We start from the raw sequence: 11010 nt of genomic DNA, 5'->3' as shown, positions 1-11010 counted from the left end.
AATCTCTTCACCACTCGAGAGCTACAATATTTTATTTATTGGACATGCGGCATGGTTTTCATTTGCAACACAAAGTTATTCCACTAATAAGCTGGCTAGTTGTTTCACTGATGGCATCATTAAAAAAATATAAGTTATAGACGTATAGTCAGCAGAAGGGCAGCGTGTGGCTCAGTGGGCTAAGCCTGTGTCCTTGTAATCAGAAGGTTGCAGGTTTGAACCCAACCTCAGCACGTCTGTGGCTCCTTGAGCAAGACCCTTAACTCCTAGCTCCCTGGGCACTGCTACAGGTGGCAGCCTTTCACAGTCAACTTACTCCACAAAGAGCAAGTTGAGGGAGGTGTAAAGATAATTTCCCTACAGGGGGTTAATAAAGTATCAATCACTGTTATTAGTGCCAGTAAAAACCTCAGTCTTGTCTAGATTTAACTGGAGGAAGTTCTCTGACATCCACTTTTATGCAACATTTTTTGCATAAACATTCTTCCATTCTCTGAAGTTGCTGTCTATCTTCTGGTTTATATATAATGGTGTATCATCTGCAAAGCAATAAAAGCTAATTCCATGCTTACGAATAACTAAGCCTAAAGGTAGCATGTATAGTTAAATAGTAGGGGACCTAAAACTGAACCTTGTGACACTCCATATCTGACCTTCACATGTTCTGAGGAATCACTATTTAGATTCACATACTGATAGCGGTCTGACAGGTAAGATTTAAACCAAGGGAGTGCCACTCCCCTTATGCCTACAGTATGTTCAATCTTGTCTAGGAGAATGGCATGGTCTATAGTATCAAAAGCAGTACTAAGGTTAAGCAGCACTAGGAGCGAGGCACAGCCTTGGTCAGCAGACAGGAGAAGTAAATGGTTCAAATAGGGTGGTTGCAGCATTAGCACATGCAGTGTCAAGGCCAGAGAATATAGTTATTGGAATATTCAAAATGTTCTGTCTAATTTAACCTATTTTTTGGTAAAAAAAAAAAAAAAATTGTATAAAGTCATCAGTGGAAAATATCGCGGGCACACTTTGAGTAGTAGTCTGGTTATTAGTCAGCTTGGACACCATATTAAATAGGAATTTTGGATTATTTTTCTTTATTTTAATTAGCTGTGACAGATACTCTAATTTAGCGGCACTAAGAGCCTTTTTATGCTACCAGCCTCTTTCTATGCTAGTTTGAACACCACTAGTTTAGTATGACTCCACTTAATTACGTTCTAATTTCCGTGTCTCCTGTTTTAAAGTACGCAAGTGGTCATTATATCAAGGAGTAATTTTATTTACTCTGATCTTTTTTATTTTTAACGGAACAATTTTATCTAGGGTGGAACTAAGCGTAGATGCTAAACAATCCGTAATACTATCAAGTTCAGCAGGATTTGATATTTGGTCAAAAACGATAGCTCAGGGAAATTATCAAGTTACTTGCTGTATGTGACGTGATTGTATGTTTGGCATAGAAGCGAGTCGGGGAGTTATAATTTTGAGCATGGTAAATATTGAACGTGATAAGATGATGGTCTGAGATAATACTGGTCTGAGGCAGTAGAGTTACATTACCTATATCAAGACCAAACGATAGGACTAAATCAAGGGTGTGACCGCAGTTATGGGTAAGCCCAATTACATTTTGAATGATACCCATAGAGTCTAGTATATTAGTAAAGGCTATTATCAGGAGATCACGTTCGTTGTCTACATGAATATTTAAATTCCCCACAATTATTGCTCTCTCAGTTATGAATAATTAGGTCTGAAAGCAATTCTGCAAAATCAGCTAAAAAATCCGAATAAGGACCTGGTGAACGGTAAATTGTAATGAGGGGGAGAGATAGAGTTTTAGATTTTGAACAGGTGCTTGAAATCTTGAGGAACAATAATTCGAATGACTTTAATTTAAATCCTGACTTCTGCATTATCGGTAGTGTTTTTTCATAAATTGCTGCAACGCCTCCCCCTTTACCATTGAGTCGGGCTCTGTGCTCATAACTATATCCCGGAGTCGTCGCCTCATTTAAGGCTAAGTACTCATTAGGTTTCATCCATGTCTCTGTTAGACAGAGCATGTTTAAGACTGCTGCCTGGCCTTAGCTCCGGTTTGTCAAAGGCTGCGTAAAACCTGTACCTGCATAAAGGCTAGCTGCTAAGTTCATTGAAATAAGGGCAGCACCGGTGCCTGCAGTGCCGCACTATTTTGTGAGGCATGCACTGGCCAATCATGTAGCACTTTCTCATACATATTAATGATACATCTCCTACCACCCTGCAAAAAGGAAATTTGCGCCTCTGTATACACATGCAGCAAAAAAGGATTGCACACGGTCTTCCAAAGCTTGGGAATACTTCAGTCATGACACCTTTTTTGCACCTCTACTGTAGCTGACGTTAATGACTCTGTTTCAGCCGTTTTATATTTTCTGTTTACTTATTCTGCCATGTAAGAGTGAGACAAATTATCGTTTACGACTTCTCTTACACACTGTAGCCTAAATCGTTCCTGGCTCATTGTAGTGAGCTTAACTATAAGCTACCTTTGCTAGTTTTTGTTAAAAACATTTCTTTAGTTATGAAATCATTCCATGTTTTAAATGGATTGCATTTATATAGTGCTTTTCTACTCTTACGAGCACTCAAAGCACTTCACATTTTTATGCCTGACATTCACCCATCCATACCACACATTCATACACCGGTGGCAGAGGCTGCCATGCAAGGCACCAACCTGAACACCGGGGGCAATTTGGGGTTCAGTGTCTTGCTCAAGGACACGTCAATGGGGTCAGGAGAAACCAGGCTTCAAACCTGCAACCCTTCGGTTGCTGAACGATAGCACTACCTCCTGCACCACCATCTTCCCCATTCCAGAATTTTTAGCATCTGTTTCAACATTATATAGTCAGATTCGTCTACTGAAATAATTGTTAAAACTATTGCAGTGATTATTAACTTAAGTCTAACACAGAAATTCAGTTGTATCTCTTAAGATTTGCCATTTTTGTTAATAATGCTCCAATGTTTAAGAAATGTTTTAATAAATTGAAATGTTAATGAGAATTTCAGATTTGTGGGGGGGAGGGGCGGCGGGGTGAATTGTATTACATGACGAACTTGAAAATAATTACTTATCAATAAATTTATTATCAAATCAATCGAAAAATTAGTTGTTAGATTAGTCGAATAATCGAAAATAAAAACAATAATCGCCAGATTAATCATTTAAAGAATAATCGTTTGGGACAGCGCTAATATATATTGAAGTTGATATGTTGGAAGAAGGACAAATGGACAAGCGTAAGGAGCTGAGCGACTTCACCTCAAAACTGAAAAAGATACCTTTTAGAGGGGCTTCATTACTATCTATCAATCAAGATTGCTCTGCTGGGAGTTGCATAGTCTTAGAGAAATCGGCTGTAGAAATTTCGGGCTTCACTCGAATATAATGGGGTTGAATGGCATTCTTTATGTGGTAGTTAAAGCTGGTAATTAAACTGCATTTCTGTCTCAACAGAAATCATGACCCGGATATTGAAGATAATCTACAAGCAGTTTAATGTCCGAACTATTTTCTTCTACTGAACTCCACGCACCAAATCGTATCACTGCTCAGAAGGAACGATCGGGAGCACCCCAGCTATATCTTTTGTGCAGTAACACGATCAGTGTGTGGAGCTCTGAAAGCGCCTACAATGGACACATGAGCATCAAAACTGGAACATGGAGGAATGGAAGCAGGTGGCCTGGTCTCATGAATCACATTTTCTGTTATATCATGTGGACGGCCCGATGCATGTGAGTTATTTACCTGGAGAATAGACACCAGGATGCACTATGGGAAGAAGTCAAGCCTATAAATGCAAAATGCAGTGTGATGCTAATTTTTAGATCTCCTGTTACGTACCAATAGAAGTAGATGGATGCTGTCTAACCCATTTTTTTTATTATTATTATTGTTTTGCTTCATGCATATTATGGTCTGGCTTGTTACCTGAAACTTATTCCTAACGTTTCTGCAATATTCGGCTTACCAAAATATCCCTGGTCATTAAACATCTTTATATTATGTAAACAAAACTATAAATCAAATTGTATTTGCAATATCCCTCATAGGTGAAATACAAACAGGAAGACATGCTTTGACTTCACCACTACCGCCTTCAGTAGATGCTCTGCCTGTTGATGCACTGTTACAAACAAGTTAGTTTATAAATTCTATAATAACATATTGAAGTTTTGCAAACCACTGTAACCCCCCCCCCCCCAAAAAAACCCCACATTATTTACTTTTAACAAGTTTCCACTGGTAAACCCGCCTCTTTTTTCCTGAAAACAAAAAATCTTGAAAACTACTTTGTAAGCTGACGATATTGCGTGGTTTTCACCTGAAAGCCACATTACATGATCTTTTTCAGCAACAGCCCACGCAAAGCTGCCCACTTTGAGTGCACAGGTATGACTTCTCACCCAAATGCATTCTGGTGTACATTTTTCTTTTTGCTCCTGAGAATTCTCTCCGCATTTGGAATAGATATGAGCACTTTACATGCTGGGTTTGCGTAGCTTTAATGGCACAGACTGTGTTTTATTTTGCATGTGCCTTTTAAAAATAAATCAAAATAATTTGCACATTTAGCACACCTGCACATTGTTCTACAAATGACTTACATAACAGATTTGCAGCGTCTTATAAGGATACATACAATCATTTTCAGATGTAGGTGGAGCTTAAATTAAACCATTTCACATCCATCTCACACTAAAAAGTGGTGTGATGAAAGAAATGCTAAAGGTTTTCTAACACAGTCAGCTCTGCAGACAGCCTGCAAATGCACATATCACTAGAAATCAAATTAAACACCCATAATTACCACACATGCAAACTTGTAGCCAAACCATCTCTTTCATTTATTTTGTTGTTTTGTTAAACAAACCCTATGGCTGCTTCTGCTTCCTTTTGTGATTGCAGCCTGTTTGTTTTTTAATGATGACATTTTATTCAATAAAATGGTACATGGTCATTGTGATAAAACGGAATAGTGAATGAGAAAACATTAGACAATAGTGGATCAACACGTCTGCTATTCCTGTAGTCTACAACAGTGATTCCCAACCGGGGGTACGCGTACCCCTAGTGGTACGCGAGCACATTACAGGGGGTACGTGGAAAAAAATTTTATATTTAATTTCCCTGATGATGGGTAAATATTATCAGCCATTCCATTAGCTGTGCCCTGGTATAGAAAGAAAATCTATCTGGGATGTGTTGCTTAATGAATTAAATGTTCAAGTTATGGAGATTTAATAAAATGTTTTAAATTTGATAATCAGTTGTACGTTCTACTTTTATTGAATCATCAACACATTTGACAAAGGGGGTACTTGTGGTATGAGAAAATCTCTCAGGGGGTACACAATTCAAAAAAGGTTGGGAAACACTGGTCTACAACACTATTGTGTTTCTCACTGAAAAGCAATGTTGTACCCACAGATCTGCATTATAATCTCCATTTTTTATTCAAATGTATTCATAATTACACTTCTCCTCCAGTGGATTTTCCCTGTTCTTGATTTACACAACACTTGATATGTCAGGAATATTTAATGCTTTTTAGTTTTTTTTAATTAAATCTGCATACAATTATTGGCAGTATCTCACATTTAAAAACTTTACAAATTATTTGCAAAATTGAAAAAGCAAACTCAAAGGTGAATGACACAGTAATTAAATTCACTTGATATGTGGGTTTACTGTGATTATTTATTTCCGATGCATGTCTTCATCCATCCACATACCTATCATAACCGCCTTTCCAGCACAAGGCTGTGGTGGATGTGGGGCCTATGCTATGCTGCAGAGGATTCCTGTTGATTACAGATGCACAGTAAGACCCTACGGGCAATTTAGAGACACCAATTTACCATGTTTATGGATTGCAGGAGAAAACTAGATTACCTGGAGGAAACCAGCACAACACAGGAAGAACATGCAAACCTGAATACATACAGAGCCATGGAGAATAATTAAACCTACAAGCCTGAAAGTGATGACTACTGCAATGCTCAATTAGTCACCATGCCATCTTGCACAATTACATTTTCGACCAATGGTGATGCTGGTAACAAATAGTGGTACACCCATGTATACATTTTGACCCATAGTTAACAAATGTTTTTTTTGTCTATTACTGATACTGATAACTAACCTTTGAGCTTCACAAATCTGCGAAACTGATGTGGGTGATACTACTTCTTAAGATCCTGTGAATGTGTGCAGCAGCTACATCATATAATGCAGGCAGTGAGATGTCAGTGAAGTAGAGCCGAATTGGGAGAGTGTAGTGAGCTTCTACGTGGTGAATGAGCCAACGAAATCCCTCATTCTCCCATATGGAAAATGGCTGATCATCTAACCTACCAGGACCTGAGAGGGAGCAGAAGTGTGGACTGAAAACCGTGTTGAGAAGCACTGATGTAATGCAATCATCTCTGTGATTTTAGTAATTACATCTTTAGCTGCGATGCTGCTAACTTTGAATACTGACTAAAGTTTGGCAATATTAACCAACATATTGTGCATTTGTAGTATTATACACACTTCCCAAACAGTGTTTTTTTTGCAGTAGCAGTACAACTATATTATTTCTTTGTTATAACAATTTTTTTCCAGCATACTCTCAAATGAATTATGCTTATCTAGTCACCTGTGTGCATTTTCTGGTGGTACCATAATGAGGATGGATAGCCAAAGCGCTTTCCACACTGGTCACAGCTGAACGCCTTCTCCCCTGAATGAATTCTTTTATGCAGTTTTAAAGATCCTGCATCAGCAAATCTCTTCCCACATTCAGAGCAACCATGAGGTTTTTCACTAAAATGTCTTTTCTGGTGTCGTTTTATGGAGTCTACAGAAATGAAACCCTTCCCGCACTGGGGACAGCTGTAGGGTTTCTCCCCGGAATGAATCCTTGTGTGTGTTGTTAAGCTGTTGGCTTCAGCAAAACTCTTACCACACTGTGTACATTTGTAAGGCTTTTCATCTGAATGAATTCTCATATGTATTGTCAAATTGTTTGCCTGTGTATAACTCTTTCCACACTGCGTACATTTATATGGTTTTTCCCCTGAATGGATTCTCATATGTACTGTTAAGTTGTTTGCCTGTGCATAACACTTGCCACATTCAATGCATTTGTAAGGTTTTTCACCAGAATGAATTCTCTTGTGTATTGTTAATTGGTATGCCTGTGTATAACTCTTCCCACACTGGAAACAGGTGTACGGTTTTTCACCTGAATGAATCCTCATATGTTTCCTTAAAGTTTCAGCCTCTGCAAAACACTTGCCACAGACAGCACATCTGTGTGGTTTTTCACCTGAATGAACTTTAAGGTGCTTTTTGAAAGATGACGGATCCGAAAATCTTTTCCCACATTGTCCACAGATATTTGGCTTTTCACCCGTATGAATCCTTTTGTGCCTCTTTAAGGACGACAGAGTGAAGAAACTTTTCCCACACTGGGAACAGCTGTATGGTTTCTCGCCTGAATGATGTCGCACATGCATTTTTAAGGAATATGTTTCTGCAAACCTTTTTCCACATTCCAAACAGCTGTGGGGTTTCTCCCCTGAGTGCACTTTATGGTGTTTCTTCAAAGATGAAGAATCTGCAAAACTTTTCCCACACAAATCACATATCAGGTAATTTTTTTTCCCAGAATGAATTCTTCTGTGTTTTGCCAAATATTTTGTATTGGCAAAACTTTTTCCACAGTCAGCACAATTGTGCGGTTTTTCTCCCGAATGAATTTTCTTGTGTTGCCCTAAAGTATAAGATCTTGTAAAACATTTGCCACATTCTGGACAGCTATGTTTATTTCTGTTTGGTTTAATCTGCTGGTCTTTTAAGTCAAATGTCTTTGTACTCTGGATACAATCTGACCAGTTAATTACTGTATAAATATTACTCCCATTCCCACACTGAGAGTTATAATTCACTAAGAGCCGATTTTCCTCTTGAGATTCTATACTATTTCCAATAATTTCTTTGAGATCCTCTTCACACTGTTTGATTTCAGTCTTAGCTCCAACTGGTTCACACTTCATTTCTTCAACTTCTATCCCTGCATCACCAAAGCACTGCAAGTCACTATGTTGGTCTACTTTGATGTAGCCTGGATCAACAACTTCTCTTTTAATTTGTTCAGTATCCAGATAGGATCCACGACTGCCAGGTTCCCGTGTTGCTGCTGAATCCCCAGTGCATAAAGAGCCCGTATCATATTCGTTTTTAACACACAAAGCCATGACCCTTGTGTTGCACCTGATTGCTGTCTGTTGGCTCTTACAGTTACTGTTGTGTTAATTAACACCGCAGCACCACACTTCGTTTACTGTGTATTAGGTACTATACTATTAGTCTTCTGTTCTTAAAGGCCCCATATCCAAATGTAATTTCCATTTGCCCTTTATGGACAGGGTTCAGTTGTCCCCACTGTTCTTGATACCGTTCCTGGCAGAAAAAAATGAAACAAACCGTGTAAAACACAAGACAATGCAAATGGAAATGGAACCTGATACTACTCCTATGCTGTTACACTCGATCGCTATACATTTACCAGTTTTATTAAATACGTAAATGTTTGATTTCTTAATCCTTTTGAACCTGAATATCATTAAAGAGGCTCGTCACCAATGGAGGTAGCTGCTTGCGTAACACGGCTCCACGTGGGTTATTATTTTGCGTCTCACTGATTCGTCGTTTACCTAACAAGTTTTTGCAAAGGCAAACTTTAACACTTTACCGCGTGAATAATTAACAATACCCATGATATAAATAACACGTTCAGTATATGAAAACAAAATCACAAATGCAAAATACGGAATGTAAAGCAAACTCTCAAAATAAAAAAAAATCATATAAATATAATTAGTGGCAAACACCACGCCGCAAGACATCCTTCATGACCCACCCCCAGCAATAACATACTACTTAATTTTTTATTATATAAATTTTTATTCAATAATGCAGATAAAACTTGCCTACAGAGTGGCATGCAGCTACAGGATACAAATAAACCAATAAATCCTCGTGCTACATATTATACATATCTGCAACGTCGCTGAACTCGATTATGAAAGTCCTACTTACCACAATATTCTCTGGATGGATAAGCGTTGTACGCGATATGTTAACGGTATTTATGCGAGTTCAGCTGGAAAAATCTCAAAAATAATTGTTAAGGGTGACAAATTAAAGTCAATATATACAGTGAGAACAGAATAAATGCCTGTCGTTCGACAGACATGGTTGGTGGGGTCTTTTTTTATCTGCTATTCGAAATAGACTTATCTGTTAGACTTGTCACTGCTAAAAATGATGGGTTAAAGCCCGTCCTCAAATCATCAAGTAACTATTTACAGTTACGCGATGTCTAGTATCCATAATACTGCTGTAACCTGGTTGTAACCCTATCCCCGAAGTACACCACTTCTGCTCATGGTGTTGGTATTGTGCGCCCCCTACCGCCTGGGAGTTAGCTACTAGATCCCGGGATGCAGTCAGTATGCTGTGACCTGCCTCCTAATTTAATGACTGTCACCAACATGCAGTCAACAAGCGGAATTTAAACATTGGCAATACCTGAACAATATTTTACTTAACGAACAATACTATCAGTATATTCATTATTTGTAGGCCGATATCCCAGAATTACAGTACCAATTTGTATCTTTGCTTGTCACTAGGGCTGTACTTAAAGTCTCAACAATTATGACATCTATGTTAAGTTAACTTGGATAACTAGAAATCCTGCTTTGTGGAACCCCCCCCATGTTTGGTTTAAGGATCATGCTCTTAAAGACGGACTAATTAGAGAATACATGTCTCACATTGTCCACAGTTTGTTTTACATTTACATTTACATTTACAGGATTTGGCAGACGCCCTTAGCCAGAGCGACTTACATAAGTGCTTTGAGACTCTGCAATGAATTTCCGATGCTAGCTCAATAAGGACCCAAGCTATGAATACTATCTCTGAGAACTCCATTGAGTAGTGCAGAATTTTTTTTTTTATTTTTTTGTTTTTTTTTTAAAACACACCAGAATAAGAGTCGAGAAAGAATATAGAAGTTCTACGTCAAGTATTTCTGAAAAAGAAATGTTTTGAGTTGTCGCTTGAAGACAGTCAAGGATTCAGCTGTTCGGACATCTAGGGGGAGTTCATTCCACCAATTAGGTGCCAGGACAGAGAAGAGCCGAGATGCGTGTCTTCCTTGTGCCTTGAGGGGAGGAGGGACCAGTCGAGCAGTGCTGGAGGATCGGAGAGACCGTGGTGCAGAGCGTGGTGTGATGAGGTCCTTTAGGTAGGATGGTGCCAGAGAATTTTTGGCTTTGTATGCCAGCATCAGTGTTTTGAATCTGATGCGTGCAGCTACAGGAAGCCAGTGGAGGGAGCGCAGCAAAGGAGTGGTGTGGGAGAACTTGGGAAGGTTGAAAACAAGACGAGCAGCTGCATTCTGAATCAGTTGGAGGGGACGGATGGCGCTCAGTGGTAAACCCGCTAGAAGCGAGTTACAGTAGTCAAGGCGTGAGATGACGAGGGACTGGACGAGTATCTGGGTAGCCTGAGTGGAAAGAAATGGACGTATCCTCCTGATGTTAAAGAGGAGAAACCGACAAGAGCGAGAAAGACTGGCGATATGTGAGGAAAATGACAACCGATCATCTATGGTAACTCCAAGGTTTCTAGCAGAAACCGAAGGACGGATCAGGGAGTTGTCGAAAGAGATCGCAAGGTCCTGGAGGGGGGATGAGTCAGCCGGGATTTAAAGCAGCTCAGTTTTACTAGTGTTGAGTTTTAGCTGGTGAGTGGTCATCCAAGATGAGATGTCTGCCAAGCATGTAGAGATCTTAGTGGAGACATGAGTGTCTGAGGGAGGGAAGGAGAGGATGAGTTGAGTGTCATCGGCATAGCAGTGGTAGGAGAAGCCATGTGAGGATATAACTTCG

General features: G+C 39.2%; 1 protein-coding gene across 1 annotated transcript; it reads right to left on the bottom strand.

The window, feature by feature from the left end:
• Positions 1 to 5444: 5444 nt before the first annotated feature.
• On the bottom strand, positions 5445 to 9514 carry LOC125710274 (gastrula zinc finger protein XlCGF57.1-like). Its single transcript, XM_048979837.1, has 2 exons — positions 9149 to 9514; positions 5445 to 8509 (listed from the first exon to the last, which is right to left on the bottom strand). The coding sequence occupies exon 2, from the start codon at positions 8302 to 8304 to the stop codon at positions 6694 to 6696; it is 1611 nt and encodes a 536-aa protein (XP_048835794.1). The 5' UTR covers positions 8305 to 8509; positions 9149 to 9514; the 3' UTR covers positions 5445 to 6693.
• Between the last annotated feature and the right edge of the window lie 1496 nt (positions 9515 to 11010).

This window comes from Brienomyrus brachyistius, chromosome 16 (genome assembly GCF_023856365.1).
Source record: "Brienomyrus brachyistius isolate T26 chromosome 16, BBRACH_0.4, whole genome shotgun sequence".
NCBI classification, from domain to species: domain Eukaryota; kingdom Metazoa; phylum Chordata; class Actinopteri; order Osteoglossiformes; family Mormyridae; genus Brienomyrus; species Brienomyrus brachyistius.
This window is presented reverse-complemented; position numbering and strand designations above follow the sequence as displayed.